Raw genomic sequence first — 16,578 nt, 5'->3', positions numbered from 1 at the left:
TTGTGACAATTCATTCATTGGTAACATGTGACAATTTTCTTTTCTCCATTATGAAATATTTTCTTCTCCATAATTTTAAATAATTAGCTGATGATAAACCTATATAGGTTCGAAACATGTACTGATTGATGGTTTTACCGTTCTGACATCTGAGGGTGATAATACATTGTGGAGACGGCTTTGAGTTTTTATTCTTCGCAAATATACGTTTCTGTACTTATTTATTATTCAGAAATCACAAATTACTAATTTAAACTTGGAAAAAAAGTAGTTTTGATACAGAATATTTTGATGAGGCTTATTTTTCACTCTACTTAGACAATTCATTTTGTTTATGCTAAAAAAAAATTGAATTTTATATCATACCGACTATTTCAAAGTTCTCGTGATATTGTTTGAGCCATCAAAAATTGATGTGAAAATTAAAACGATATTAATGAATTTCCTGAATACACCATAATATCCACCATTCTGTATATTCATTTATATAAAAAAAGTCATAAATTGCATTACAAACAATCTCGAATGGTAAAATGAAAAAAATTATTTATTTCCACTTGAACTATCCAAATGGTTCAGGGATCTCGCTTGTTCAACCAATTTATGAAAACATCCATTTTTATCCCTCTGCAGGATCGCTGGTTCTCCAAATTCAATAATTCCACCGCCATCTAGGACCATCACCTCATCAAATTCCAGAAAAGGTTGCACTTTGTGAGAAATCATCAATATTGTACAATCTTGAAAATTTTCATTTATGATATTTTGCACAATGACCTGCGTCTCGTAGTCCAGATATTCTAGTGGCTCGTCCATAATAATAATTTTTTTCTTTCTGAGGAGAACTCTGGCTAAGGAGATGAGTTGTTTCTGACCAGAACTGAAGTTCAACTCACTCGTGATTTTCAGATCCAACTTTGAAACGAAATCTTTCATTTTTACTTTCTCAAGAGCTTCTGCCAGATCTATGTCAACGAATTCACCATATGGGTCAATATTAGAGCGAACTGTTCCAGAAAATCTCAGTGGATCATGTGGTATTACAGCAAGATTTTCCCTGAGAAATTTCAAGGGGAGCTTTTTTATATCAACTCCATCAATACATATTTTTCCCTGATGATCGTACAATCGGAACAATAATGAAATAATCGAAGATTTTCCTGCTCCTGTTCTTCCCATCACTCCAAGCTTCTGTTTCGGTTCTGTTTTGAAAGATATATCTTTCAGAATAGTTTCTTTGCTGTACGAAAGTGAAACATTTTCAAACGTCACATTTCCCTCCACTGGCCAGTTATTTTGTACTTCCCCCTCACACGTCTCCAAAGGAACTTCTGTGTACTCCAGGATCCTCTCTACAGACGTCATAGAGTTTTCTAATACTGACAATTTTCGAATTGCGTACTGAATGGTACTTCCAAGCATTGAAGCTTGCGTCAATGCAAGACCCACGTTACCAGAACTCGCACCTATAAAAAATTATGAAATGAAATACTTGTTAGATGAAATATAAAGAAATATTTTGCAAAATCTGATTAAAGTAACTTTCTGCAACACCGTAAATATAAATTGATCAAGACACTGAGAAGTAGAGTGTAGGTATCAACTCGACGTGAAGACCCATAAAATGATACATCTCCATAGGAGTTTGGATTCCAAATCATCCGTTCCACGGTCATACTTCCCTTGTCCACATGAAGGCTGTGGACTTTTGAGTTTGGAGTATCTACATCACAGAATGGTACTGGATGGAGCCTGTAAAGTCATCAAGAGTTCGGTCTCTCTTGGTCCGCGACCATGAGAGAGCAGGAGTTAGAGTATTCATCTTTGTGACAGCTGCCCGAGCGGCTAATGAATTCGGTTTAGTTTTCGACACTGAACGAGGTTTTCACAACCGAGTTGGAACCCGTCCAGCGGAAGGTCTATATAAAAACCGCAGAGATCACTTCACCCCTGCGGCAACATAAAGATGAGGTCTTCTTTAACAACATTGAAGACTTCAACTCTTCAAAGCTTCGCTTCGCTTTCCTCAGGTCGAGTGGGGTAAAGTTGGAAACCGAGGGGTTCATCTTGGGCTATCAGACTGTTTTTTTCAACACCGCAGTCGCGTAACAGGTATACAGGTTCCAGGCACACAGTGCATGGCTTGCCGCGAGGCACCTGGAACACCAATGCACTTGCGGTCAAACATGTACAGCAAATGCGGTCCCAGACTATTTTCTTTGACATAATGTAGCCCTCAGAGTGATTTACTAGCTTCAACGGAACTTTTACGGTATTGACGAGGCACCGGTGTTGCCCTACGCTCCACGGGATATTGAATCCGTTGTGGGGAACGAGAAGTGCTGCATTTATAGAAACAATTCGTTTCCCACCCTCAGGCTCATACAAGCTAATATGCCTGATAAATGTTGATTCATAATAATGTTTATTCATTTATATAGATTCGGAATAAATACAATAAATTTCACAAATCTCAATGACTTGAATGAACTCAGGTAGCCCACAGAAGCATTAGCAAGAACAGTAGTACTGGTATGTGTGAGTAGTTCAAGCATGTTTCGAGAGATAAAGTAATTACGAATCGATAAAAACAGACAGTTTTTTTTCTAGTTAGATGTGACAAAATACTACTGAATAACATGAAATACATTTAATAGGGCTGGAGAATAAAACAAAGGAACATATCCATAAATACATAAAGTAAACTATAACATTCATGCATGAAATACCTACTTAATATGATTCATAAATTGAAGCCTTATATTGAATCATTGATTGAAAAAAATGAAATTCGGCTTAGCAAGTACATAAAATGTACTAGGATGATAGTAATCAGGAAATGAGAAACTAAGAATGAGGTGAGCAATTTTTTAATCATTTGGATTCGAGGACAGATAAAAGCCCAGGATTTCACATATTTCTTCTCGAAATAAGATTTCGAAAAAAATTATGCTTCTTTCCATGTATAATTTTTAATACGCTCTTATGGAGCGTTTCGAAGTTATATAGAAAGGTTTTTCCAACACCACTCCACCCGATGATGCCATAACACAGATGTGACTGCATAAGTGAGCAATACAATAAAGCAAGATGTTTCAACCCTTCATATTCCTTGAGGTAATTTATTTTGGTAAAGACATTGTGACTTTTTCATAACATTATCTTTTTGGAGAGTTCATTTGAGGTGTTTATCGACTATAGTGCCAAGGTATTTTATACTGTCCGCTACTATTCTCCATATTGGTATTATCAATATTTTCACCCATTTTCGAAGAGAAAAAGTTAGGTTAGTTACACTGACAGGAGATGTTTCGTTTTGTTAGCACTCACTGTTAACAGCTTTTGGTCAAACCATTTTTTTATTCATTTGAAATCATCTTTAGCAACTACTTTGACATCATCTTATGAGTGTGAGGCGAAGCTGACCATAGTACGCCTGGTGATGATTTCAAAAATATCATTCAGGTTGGAAAGGATTGGCCTCGGTACGGTACCCTGTGGGACACCAAATTCCATAATAGTTGGTTTATTGGTAACGTTGTCTATTTCTACGTATTGCGTTCTTTCCTCAAGATAGCTCTTAATAAGGTCGAATGACTTCCTCTGCAATCCCATTTTTTACAGCAATTTAGAATGACTAATTGTGTAGAGAGCTTTCTCTAAGTCTTTGGCTGATTATTGTCTAGTTACCGATACATATAATCAATCACATGAGCTACAGCGACCTGAGTTGAATTTCCACTAATGACATCAAATTAACTACTCACGAGTATATTATTTTTTACAAAGTAGATATCTTCTTTGATATCTTTTATGCTATTGGTTTGAAGAGATCACACATTAAACTTGTCATTGTTTAAGTGCATCTACGACTGTGGTAGGAAAAAAGGAAAGCTTTTTATTTTGTGCTTTCGTTTTTCCATCGTAATGTTGAAGCTGCGTGGTTTTTCAGCCAGTTTGATGCCAACCGCAGAAACTGAAGAAAGGTAGGTATCCGCGATCGTTTCTTCAGTAGGTACTTTTTTTTACCATCTTTATAAAATTTTTCAACAGATTCCCAGAGGATTTTATTACATGAGCTGCTTTTTTCTATGATATATTGGTAGAGATTGGTTTTTGCTTTTTTCAATAATAAATTCAGTTCATTTTTATATATTCGAAATTCTGTTTTTTGTTCTGTTTTCTGGGTCTGTTTTGTTTTCCTTAAGAGTCTATTTCTTACGAGTCCCTGCGTTATCCATTCCTTTTTTTAAATTCTTTGTTGAACCTATTTTTTTTTTGTATTTTCATTCATTTTTTCAACTTACCTACATATGAGTAAATTATTATCTTTATCTGCATTATCGGCTATGTAAATGTCTTGCCAGTCTTCTTTGTTCAATTTTTTTCGCAATAAATCATTTTCAGTGATTCAAGTTTGTTGATGGCACTTTGTTACTTTGTGCTTATTTGATACTATTATTGAATGATGATCAGTTATTGCGGTTAAATATACTCTCAGCGTGTCGCTCAATATCAATCATCAATATTATTAGGTTTCTGGAAATGTAATAAACAGAACCAAATCATATAGATACGCAACATATGGAAACCTATAGGTAATCAAGCGAAACACGTCCAACTACCGCCAAACGGTCAGCTCCCGCTAAATCCAATGAAGCGGTGAGAGGGAAGAGGCGATAGGTGGAAGCACTCGAATGACCTATAAATAGTCAGATCTCGAAGGAATAAGTCCAGTTATCACCCGAAGATGATTATGGATACCAACAATCGAAACGTCGTGAAGTATTTGTCTTGGAATCTTTTGATTTTTTATTTTTATTTCTTGTTAACAATTTTTAATTTTCATCTCGTGTTGTTAGTTCATTTTTTTGATTTTTGATTGTTGCTTGTATTTTGTTTTATTGTAATTTCAGTTTTGTTACTATAACTATAATTGTTATTTTTCAGCTTTAGTTTTATAGATTTTTTCAGGAATTTCAAATCAATTTATATCATATTAGACAATGAAAGTTCGAACCAATGAAATGCACCACGAAAGATTGTCAACCACCTTCAAATAAACCACCTTCAAATAAATAGTCTACATTGAACTACTTCTGTCTATGAATTGAGCTTGGGCAGATAGAGAATGATGATATGATTCATGGTATCGAAGCTAGTTCCAAATTATGATTACAGTTACTTGATACAAATTGATAACACTATCCATGATAATAGTAATGATAGAATTTTCACAGTAATTTGCATTCAAGACGCGTTTCGCTACACGGTATTTTCGTCAGTTGGGCGGGTGAAGCTTGCGAGGGTATCGGTTTTGATAATGGTTGAATAAATGCTTTCGACAGGTATTCTTACTAGGTAGGTAGCGGGGCAGGCACAAAGTATATGCTCTGCTGTTTTATCATTCTCCAGACAGAGGCGACACATACTGTCTTCCGACAGTCCAAGTCTCTTCATATGATGATTCAAATGACAATGACCTGTGAGAAGGCCTGTTAGACATCGTAGTTCATCCCTACTTTAGTCCAACAACTGTTTGGTAACAAACTTTGAAGGGTGAATAAACGCCTTGGAGTGAGCCAATCCTAGAAGATTCTGCCAGAAGTCCATAAATCTTCTTGCCATCCAGGTGTTCAATTTTTGTTTGGCAAAGCCTAAAGCGATGACAATGATAGGTGCTGGTCCGATGAAGCTGATTGCAGTACCCTCCCTTGCAAGGGAGACAGCAGCCTCATTGCCTTTCAAGACAGTATGGCCAGAAATCCAGACCAGAGACAATCTGTTAAGTCTTCCTATCGAGGAGAGTCGTTTTCGGCAGTATGCTACCAATTTAGACGTTGCTCGGTAGTAGCCAAGAGCTTCCAACGCCGCTTGATTGTCCGAGAATATTTTTATTGACTTGTGTGTGAGGTTAGATTCATCCAATCTCTCCGCACACAATTCAATAGCGTAAATATCTGCTTGAAATACAGTCGCATAAGTTCCTAGGAAGGTAGATAGCTCTGTTCTGGGTCTGCGACTGAAAACACCAGAACCGGAAGGTATTTTTGATCCATCTGTGAACCAACAACTATCTGCTCTTAATATTTCCTTCTCCCGGAGGATCCAGTCCTCTCTACTCGGGAATAGTACTTTATAAGGCAGTTCGTAGTTGACAGTTGGAGGCATAAAGTCAGAGGTTATTTCCAGAATGCTGTGACTTCCATTATCAACCAACAGTCTGTTCTTACTAAACAAAGAACGACAACGATCGGAAAATCATTCAATGAAGTATTTTACTGGATATCTTACCTGTGTCTATGAAGAGAAAATGGATAACCACAACTATAATCAGAACGCAACTAGCTAAATCCATGAAGAAGGTGAATGCGCTCATTGCGCAAATTGATGTGTATAAGGCTGATGTATATAGATTTTGATGACGATCAAACTCGTTCTTGAGGATATCTTCTGCCTTCGAAGCTCTGATAGTTTTCAAGCCTTCCAAAGAAGCATTCAGATGGCCAACCATAGGACTTCGAGCTAGAAAACAAAATATTCGTTATTCAACCTGAATATTTCCAAAATTGAAGTTCGAGATGTATAACTGAAGGTATACAGGGCTACAAATTACTTTTACACGATACTCGTGGTTCCATTTCGTGGTTCTCTCCCCATCTTTGAATGGCAGTACATCATGTACGATATACTACCAGCTGAGAGATTCCATCAAGTAAAATATCATTACGAAACTTCAGATCATCCCAAGAGCACATTTTATGTTTCATTGAAGATGAACTACGAATATATCCGAAACGGGTGGGTTTAGGAGATGATTTCCATTTCATTAATTCGGACTTCCATCGTCTAATATAATATAAATTTATTTGAAATCCCTGAAAGAATCTGTAAAAATTTAAAAAGTTTAGCTGAAAAATAACAATTATATTAAGCAAAGAACTGAAATTACAACCAAGCAACATACCAAGTAACAACCAAACAAAAAAAATTGAACTATTAACACGAGCTGATAATTGAAAAATTATTAACAAGAAATGAAAATCAAAAGATTCCAAACCAAGTGACTTCACGACTTCGGGTGACAACTGGACTTATTCCTCCAAGATCTGACTATTTATAGGTCATTAGAGTGCTTTCACCTATCCCCTCTCTCCTCTTCATCGCTTTCAGCGGGAGCTGACCGTTTGGCGGAAGTTGGTCGTATTCCGCTTGATTAGAGGTTTCCATGTGTTACGTATCTACACGCTGGCTTGGCTAAATGCGTTGTTGGACAACATTTATGCGACTTCTTTGAATTTTCTCCTGAACCAGTGTTCCTCCTTGTGAATAATTTCAGCTTGAGCCCACTTGATATTATGTTGATGAGTCCAAACATGCTCTGCTATTCCGGATTTGCTGATTTCTCCTCGCTGTGTGTGTTTCTTGTTCTCGTCAATACGATCTTTCGATGGCCTCTTAGTTTCACCGATGTATGATTCTCCGCACTCGCAGTGTATTCGGTAAATGCAATTCTTGGAATCGCATTCCTCGTTTTGTGGCCTGGTTTTCGTGAGGCTGCTACGGATAGTGTTCCCAGATCTGAAGCAGGTTTTGATGTTATACTTGGACCCAATCCTTCCTATCCTTTCCGACAATCTTCTAATATAGGGAAGTACAAGTACTGATTGTGACGACATCTCTTCCTTGTGGGAGCTTTTGCTGTCTTTTAGCTGAAGCCTGTTCCACCATCACTTTGGAGTATTTTTCAGCTAATCTTTTTAGTTTTTCATAGATTCTTTCAGGGATTTCAAATCAATTTATATCATATTAGACAATGGAAGTCCAAATTAATGAAATGCACTACGAAACATTGTCAATCACCTTCAAACAAAAGATGATATTCCATTTTGTAATTGGTTGAATTCATTTGATATTTAAAATATTTTGTACCTATGTGAGTTTATGTTTTGTACATTTGTGTCAATCATATTTCAACTTTCTCATAGCAACCTTCGTTGCTAACAATTGATAATTGTTAACAATTGACAGCACAAAATATAGTGGTGTATTTTTACCAAGAACACTTATAAATGAATTATTGCTGGTCTTTCGACCGGATCTGATTAGATATATCCTTTTTCAGATAAGACAAAGTGTACAATCACACCAGCTTGAAATTCAAAAATAACATAAACGATTATCTAAAGAGAGAGCCCAGCTCTTTCTTTGATTATTCAAAAGGCAACATACCATTTGCAATATAACATTTGGAGGTCTTATCGTAATATTTCAAATCATGGACCAATGTCATTGTATTTGCAAAAATATAATTTATTGATAAACAATTTCATTTGAAGAAATATGGAAATTTCGTCTTCAGCTAGGTCACATTCGTCTCATCTCATCTACCAACTGATGAGTCATGTCCTGTAGGTAAATAAAAGACTCAAAGTTTGAAGCACAATCTAAATGACTGCATATCATAGGAGAAAAATTGTGATGGTAACAATTTGATGAAAAAATAGAAAACACTAAATGGATTTTTCGAATTCTCTTCTTTGGTACCAACAACAACCAGATGTTTGTACCACCAATAGATAATGATAACCCGTAGCATGTCTCTAGGAACCCTGTAAATGTTACGGTTAAAGTATTCACTTGGCTATTATATAAACTTGTTGGATAGTATAGAAACTATCCAACTGCCTGGTTATTTTGATGAAAAATCATATTTTCACTAAAATAGCTACGAGTAATGGCTGGTTTGTATACTATCCAGCTAGTTTATGATATAAACTATACAAAATTTATCGCTAACACACAAACCACAAGGAAATTACACAAATTAGCTAGCATTTTTGGCTAGTTTGTAAACTATCCACATTAGTTGAATAAAGTGTGGACCTGATATTGGTAGTAATACATAATAACCAACGAGTTGGTTAGTATGTAAACCAACCAACGCGAGTTGGTTATCATGTAAACCAACCAATTCTCTTTGGGTAATTTAGTGGGGTTGTGTTTCAAGTTTTGTGTGTTGTGACGGTGTACAGTTGTGTCTCATGAAATTTGTTTAAGAATAGGTAAAAATGAATCAACAGCAACAGTTTGAAAACCTATTAATTATTAGAAGTTTACGACCAAAACTCGCGAAAGTTAAAATTGATGAATTATTTCGAATATAGTAAACTTTTGTAACGCATCAAGAGAATACGTGAAACTGGACCTGACAGTAGTAACAAGAGTGATTATCATGTGATAAATATTTATGATTCACAAAGAATCGAATCATCTTATGTAATTCCACATAGAAGATCTGGAAATATTATTTTACGTTTGAGTGAATGTTATGATGCGATTAAAGCTGCCCATCAGGAAACTGGGCATGAAGGGCGTCAAGCAACAACAAAATTATTAAACGAAAAGTATTACAACTAAACACAGGAAATGGTAAAATTGTTCATTGAAACGTGTGAATGATGTCAGCCTTAACGGAACAAAACTAAAAAGGGAATTGTTGTTAAACCAATTGTTTCAAATCATTTAAACTCTCGATGCCAAATAATAATAATAATAATAATATTTATTTGTAGTTCCATATAAATACGATAAATATACAATCTATAAAAATGATAAAAAAAAAACAAATAAAGCTAGAAACAACATGTACCGGAAGGGTACTGTTGATCTAGTAAATGATTGGAAAGTTCGACCGTGGTGCTTCAAAAGACGTGTATAAAATCGTGACAGGTGACGAATCATGAATATATGGAAACAAAACAGTAATCGACTATGTATGTGAGTTCCGTAGTGGCCGTGGTAGTAGACAGACGTGCTGATAACGTCCGCCCACAAAGAAGGTACGCGGATACCATGTGCTATCGTGGGGCTCCGTTTTGTGTTGTGCTAGTCCATTGTGTTAAATACGGAAATGTTAGAGTGTCTTTAAAAAAGTAATGAATAAAGGGCCCTCTTTATTCACGCCGGTATCCAGGCCGGGGTGGTTCGGATAACCACGTAAAGGGGGCTGTATATGTGAAAAAATAAACCAAAAGGTCTCCCAAGCAGGAGGCGACTTCATAAAAACCAAATTGTTTGTATCATTCAAAGAATTGTTTTTATAATAAAAAAGAAAGTTCGAAAAAAAATGAGTGGCAGCATTGCTTCGTCTAAGACCGCTGCGCCCCCCAACGAAGATCCTGTTAACCAACAGGAGTAGCATTGGTCTTATGCGCCTGAAGGTACGAAGCAACGACCATCCAAAATAGAGAGAGAGAGAGGTACTATGTAAGTATTCCAAGACGAGCTGAATTCAACAGAAGTTGTTCGTGGAAGAAGCACAGCGGAGCAAATGGTCCTCTGTTTCTTCGGCCCAATGAGTCATGTGGTCACTGTTCCTCTTGAGCAACGTAGAACGGTCACGACCATTTGTTTGCCGGAAGTCTCCAGAGAAATTCGTCAAAACTAACCACAGAAGACGAATTATTCTCCATCAAGACAATGCGAGCTCGCACACATGTCATCAAACAGGTGAATTTTTGAACAGTCAAAACATCGAATTGATCACTCATCCTTCGTACAGTCCTGATTTGGCACACAATGACTTCTTCTTGTTCCCGAATATTGAAGGTAAACTGCGTGATCAACGATTTCGAGCGCCGAAGAAGCAGTTGAAGCGTTCAAAAACCATGTTTTGGAGGTGTCCCATGAGAAATGGAAGAACTGCTTTGACAAGGAGTTTGAGCAAATGCAAAAGTGTATTGATCATCAAGGGAAATATTTCGAGAAACAATAAAGCCATTTTCATTAAAAAATGTTTGTTATTATTTGCTATACCCGAAATTTATTTATTTATACACTGTTCTACAGGTTACACCTGTAATAATGCATCATGGGGAAATCCAAATGATGGATAGATATTATCTGATCTGTAGGAGAGAAGTTTTAGGAAACGACGTTGTACTGATCCAACTTCCTCTGTATACAACTGATGAGATGGATTCCAGATTATGGATGCATATTCTAATTTTGATCTGACGAAAGCATGGTATAACGTTTTTGATGTAGATGGATCCAAGAAATCTCTGGACATCCGTGCAATAAATCAATACATTCTGTTTGCAGCAGTGAGTATGGCTTCAATGTGTGGTACGACGTAAAGTTTTGTGTCGAAGGTAACACCTAGATCGGTGAATGTGAGAGGCCGTTGAAGTGGAATACCGTTTATTAAATATTGATATGAAAATGGACGATTGTTTAGTGTGTACGTTATTACATTACATTTACTCGCGTTTGAAGAAAGAGTATTGCGAAATCACCATTGCTCAACACGTTTCAAATTGAGGGAGAGTTGAAAGCAGTCCTCGATGCCATTGATCTCACAATATAATTTCAGGTCATCCGCGTATATCAAACAGTTGATGTCAATGACCTCAACTATTTCGTTTATGAAGGCGTTAAAGAGAAGTGGACTTAGGTTGCTTTTTTGTGGAACACCCGAGATAGCTGCATATTCCACGGACTTGAAGCCATTGAATATTAAAGTTTGAGAAAAAATCAGCAAAGCTCTCAAGAATATCTAAAGGAGTATCTGAAAATTGTCCTCGGTAGGACATTTTGTCCGTAATACTAGTAGAACCTTTTTTGTTATTTATATATGTTATTTATATATTTATTTGTATTGTCTTTGATGTCATGTTCAGCGGATTTGACAAATTTTTTGTACACGTTGTCCACGTCCGACTTAATCTTTATATAAACAATACACCTCTATACTCAATCAATTGAGCTGAAATTTTCCATACACGTATTTTTGCACATCCATTGTGGCGGACTGCCTAAGATAGTGGAATATTTTTTATAGGAATGAAAGATATGGAAAAATTGTTTTCAAAAATGTTTTTTTACTATTATCAATTTATTATTGGTGCATTATTCTTCATTCCTCAAATTCAATATATTCCGACTAACCCTGTATGCTATTTGATTCAAAGCCATTCTAAGTGCATTACAGAAAGTTATCGAAACTTCCATTTAATGGACCACTCTGTATACCATAATTTCTTAAGATTTTACGTTTGATTTTTGGGGTTATTTTTTGATTTGAGCAAAGCTTTTGACCTCGTTGACCATGACATACTGCTACACAAATTGCAGTTTTATGGTATACGTGGTCCTGCATTGAATTGGGTTAGATCTTACCTAACTGGCCGTAGTCAGCTGGTCTGTGTGAATGGAATTAACTCTGTAAGTAAATGTATAGTGAGAGGGGTACCTCAAGGCTCTGTTTTAGGACCTCTTTTATTTTTGGTTTTTATTAACGATCTTCCGAAATTTTGTTCGAAAGCTTCCATTATTATAATTTTTGCGGATGACACTAATATCTTGGTATCTGCGGAAACTATGTCCGAAGTAATTGTCAATGCTAATGAAGTAACTGATCAAATTGAGGAGTGGTGTTCTACAAATGGTCTGCTGCTAAATTCTGCCAAATCTCAAATGCTCAACTTTGTTACTAAAAATATAACTATTGATAAAAGCTATTTGGTAAGATTAAATAATGAAACTTTACATCAAGTTAATTGTACTAAATTCTTGGGTGTTGATATTGATAATAAACTTACCTGGAGTTTCCATGTTGATAGTGTCAAACTGAAGCTCAGTAAACATATATATTTACTTCGTAGGTTGAAACAAACAATCTCTTTTGATGTTCTCATGCTTTTATACCACAGTTTAATTCAGTCAGTGATTTCCTATGGTCTTGAACAGTGGGGCTTATCAACTAAAGCTGATGAAGTGTTTGTTATTCAGAAAAAGGTAATCAGAATTCTGGCTGGGGCATCTTCAAGTGCAAACTGCAGGCCATTATTCATTCGTTATAGTGTATTAACAATGCCTAGTTTGTATATCTACCAAACTCTGATATATATATATAAGAAAAAATATTTCAATTATTTCTAGAAATGAGCAAATCCATGAACATTTCACCAGAAATAACCTTCAACTTTATCAGCCTTATAGTAGATTGACAGTATCGAAGAATCACCCCATGTGCTGTGGGATTAAACTATATAATAAGCTTAGTAATGACATTAAGTCCTCAAACATCAATGTCTTTAAAAGGAAGCTTAAGGTTTTTCTATTGCAAAAAGCATACTACTCTGTGGATGAGTTTCTCCTTGAGTCATAATCTAAATTTGATTGTAGCTTAGTGATTTTATTTTTATTTAAGTTATGCTTTGTATTTGTTTTTCTATAATAGTTTGACCTGTTGTATCAGCCAGTATTTTATGATGATGTTTGCCTAATGTGATTGTAAATGAACACTGATTCAATAAATGTTCGATTGATTGATTGATTGATTGTTAACACTCAATAACTCACTTGATGCTTCCAGCCTCTTCAAACTCCGCCCAGAAGGAATATACACTTTCCCTAGCATAAGAAGCACAATGAATGCGATGGAAATATACCCTAGGAAATATTTATCAACAGTTAGTACCAGACTTATCTGACCTATGATTGAAAACATGTCCTAAAACGGAAAAATGTGTATATTATTTTCATCCTTCAAGTTTCTCAACGCACCTCCAGTAATTCCCGGAAAATGAAAGGAAAGTTTTCATCTAGTTGTGCCAAATCCTCTGAAAATCTGTTCAATATATTACCAATATAACAAGAATCGAAGAAGGAAGGAAATGCTCTCATAATGCTGCGAACCAGAACTTGGTGAATTTTAATGGATGCTCGTCTACAAAAATCGAAATTCACGTACGTAGTTATCAGTACCAGGACAGTAGCTGTGAAAAGTAGAATAGAATATAGTCTCAAAGTGTGATTCTCTTGTGCTTCAGCTTGTACTAATGTCTGATTGATAGTGATATTCTCGGTGGAAAAATTTGAAAACTGGTTTCTCAACGTCAAAATTTTCTGTTTATCGTCCACCCTGAAAAAATAATCCAATAAAATCAGTTACTTTCCATGCATCTATATTGATAGTTTGATTATCAAAAACCAACAGCAATTAAAACCTATCTGGACTCACCACATGGTCAGAAACTTATCAGCGAAACTTCCAGAAATCTGTGTAAGTCCTCCTAACGCTAAATTCATCAGAAGTAAGATATATCCTCCTCCAAAAATAACATACTTGTGGTATACATCGATCAATACCTTCCCCTCTTTTTTCTCTTCCCTATAAATTAGATTTTTTCTTGAGTCATCTATTTCTATCAATAATGCAGTTTCATCTAATTCGTCCTCAATACTTTCATCACTTGCTATTTTCTTTACATTTTGTTCCTCATAACGAACTTCTTCATCTTGTGACGCTTTTCTATTAAATCTTTTAATTTCTTTTATTTTTCCTTCGTCCATAATAATGACAGTATCTGCTTTGTTGACATGAGCCATATTTTGGCTGACAAGGATACATATTTTATCCTTCAGAAAAGTTTTGATACATTTGTTGAAGACATAATCTTGGACACAAGAATCTAAAGAACTCAAAGAATCATCCAGTAGATAAATATTACTATCGTTATAAATTGCTCTGGCCAAATTTATTCTGGTTCTTTGTCCCTTACTCAAATTTGCTCCATTATCAGTTAAAATAGTTTCATCTGATTTATCCAGCAGATCAAAGTCATACTGTAGAGCACATGTTTGGATTACTCGTCGATATCTGTTAAAAAAATACCAGAATTATCTCTATTCAAAATTGTATTGGAACTGAAATGTTGTCCATCTGAACAATTTCTCTCTGTCTCCTTGATTATGTTACAAATCAAAAAGAATCTGAAACTTCAGTAAGGTAAAACAATCCCAAAGAAACGAAATGTCATAATGAATCATAAGTGATCTGAATTGCCAACAGTTGCTTGAAATTACTGTATTCATATTAAGTTTCATTATTCATTCATTCACTCATTCATTCATTAAATTTTTTTGTCACTGTTTACCAACTTTTGGAATGAAAAATTTAGTCAACTTCTTAATATAATGCATAATATGATTGTAATACGAATATTTCTATGTTCAGCAATAAACACTATGAATCTATCATTATTCTTACCGGTTCTCATCAATTTTTTTTCCAAACAAAATATTTTGCCTGATCGTAGAGGGAAACAACCATGGATCTTGTGATGCATAAGAAATACTACCACGTATGTGGACTTTCCCTGAACTCAACAGGTTCTTTTCCAGGATAGTATTTAAAAGAGTACTCTTGCCAGATCCAATCTTCCCAGTAACTATTGTTAATCCTGCACCGACCTCAAAGGAAATGTCTTTCAATATTTCCAGTCCTCCTACATGAACTGTAACTCTCTTCAGTTCCACAATTGGATTGTCAACATGAAAACATGAACTGCAATGCGACTCGTCTGCAGACAGTACCTTGTTTATTCTAGATGCTGCAGAAACCATTTCTGCAGCCCTTCCTATATTCCGAGGTAGATCAACACCAATAGTTCTCTTCAATTCTTTGAAATTAGTGACGAGGTAAACCACAATTGATGTATCTGCTGAGGAACCCATCCAGATATAGGCTATTATCAGAATGTATAACCCAATATTCGAGGACAGAACACCGACCACAATCAGGAGAGATCTCATGTAGAACTCTAGAAGCATCCTAGTTAGTTCTTTCCTGAAAATGGTATATGGAGTGGTGAAACTATAAACTCGTGGCAAATTTATTGATTTCAATTCATTATATATATATATATATATATATATATATATATATATATATATATATATATATATATATATATATATATATATATATATATATATATATATATATATATAAACAATCATATTTCGTATGAAGCAGAAAGTTACATGGAACGCCATCTATTGAATAGAATAGAAAGTGTTTTAATGTAACAATCGGTTTAAACAGTGAAAACTGAAGATAGAATAGAATAGAATAGAATAGAATGGGATGAAATGGAATGGAATGGAATGGAATGGAATGGAATGTAATGTAATGTAATGTAATGGAATGGAATGGAATGGAATGGAATAGAATGGAATGGAATGGAATGGAATGTAATGTAATGGAATGGAATGGAATGGAATGGAATGGAATGGAATGGAATGGAATGGAATAGAATGGAATGGAATGGAATGGAATGGAATGGGATGGGATGGGATGGGATGGGATGGGATGGGGTGGGGTGGGGTGGGGTGGGGTGGGGTGGGGTGGGGTGGGGTGGGGTGGGGTGGGGTGGGGTGGGGTGGGGTGGGGTAGGGTAGGGTAGGGTAGGGTAGGGTAGGGTAGGGTAGGGTAGGGTAGGGTAGGGTAGGGTAGGGTAGGGTAGGGTAGGGTAGGGTAGGGTAGAGTAGAGTAGAGTAGAATAGAATGGAATGGAATGGAATGGAATGGAATGGAATGGAATGGAATGGAATGGAATGGAATGGAATGGAATGGAATGGAATGGAATGGAATGGAATGGAATGGAATGGAATGGAATGGAATGGAATGGAATGGAATGGAATGGAATGGAATGGAATGGAATGGAATGGAATGGAATGGAATGGAATGGAATGGAATGGAATGGAATGGAATGGAATGGAATGGAA

General features: G+C 35.8%; 1 protein-coding gene across 1 annotated transcript in view; it reads right to left on the bottom strand.

The window, feature by feature from the left end:
* Positions 1 to 459: 459 nt before the first annotated feature.
* The window catches only part of LOC111512607 (probable multidrug resistance-associated protein lethal(2)03659), a 35,837-nt gene continuing 19,718 nt past the window's right edge, over positions 460 to 16,578 (bottom strand). The window contains exons 5-10 of the mRNA XM_074170863.1: positions 15,059 to 15,637; positions 14,030 to 14,668; positions 13,573 to 13,930; positions 13,369 to 13,519; positions 6,295 to 6,525; positions 460 to 1,466 (exon numbers count right to left, since the gene is read on the bottom strand). Coding sequence (XP_074026964.1) covers positions 544 to 1,466; positions 6,295 to 6,525; positions 13,369 to 13,519; positions 13,573 to 13,930; positions 14,030 to 14,668; positions 15,059 to 15,637 — 2,881 coding nt within the window. The 3' untranslated portion in view covers positions 460 to 543. The remainder of the gene's footprint in view (positions 1,467 to 6,294; positions 6,526 to 13,368; positions 13,520 to 13,572; positions 13,931 to 14,029; positions 14,669 to 15,058; positions 15,638 to 16,578) is intronic.

The sequence above is a fragment of the Leptinotarsa decemlineata genome, unplaced genomic scaffold (assembly GCF_025532065.1).
Source record: "Leptinotarsa decemlineata unplaced genomic scaffold, Ldec_3_MD MMD2_tig00000008_RagTag_RagTag, whole genome shotgun sequence".
Classification (NCBI taxonomy): Eukaryota; Metazoa; Arthropoda; class Insecta; order Coleoptera; family Chrysomelidae; genus Leptinotarsa; species Leptinotarsa decemlineata.
Note: the sequence above shows the minus strand (reverse complement) of the source record. Positions and strands in the feature narration are given on the sequence as shown.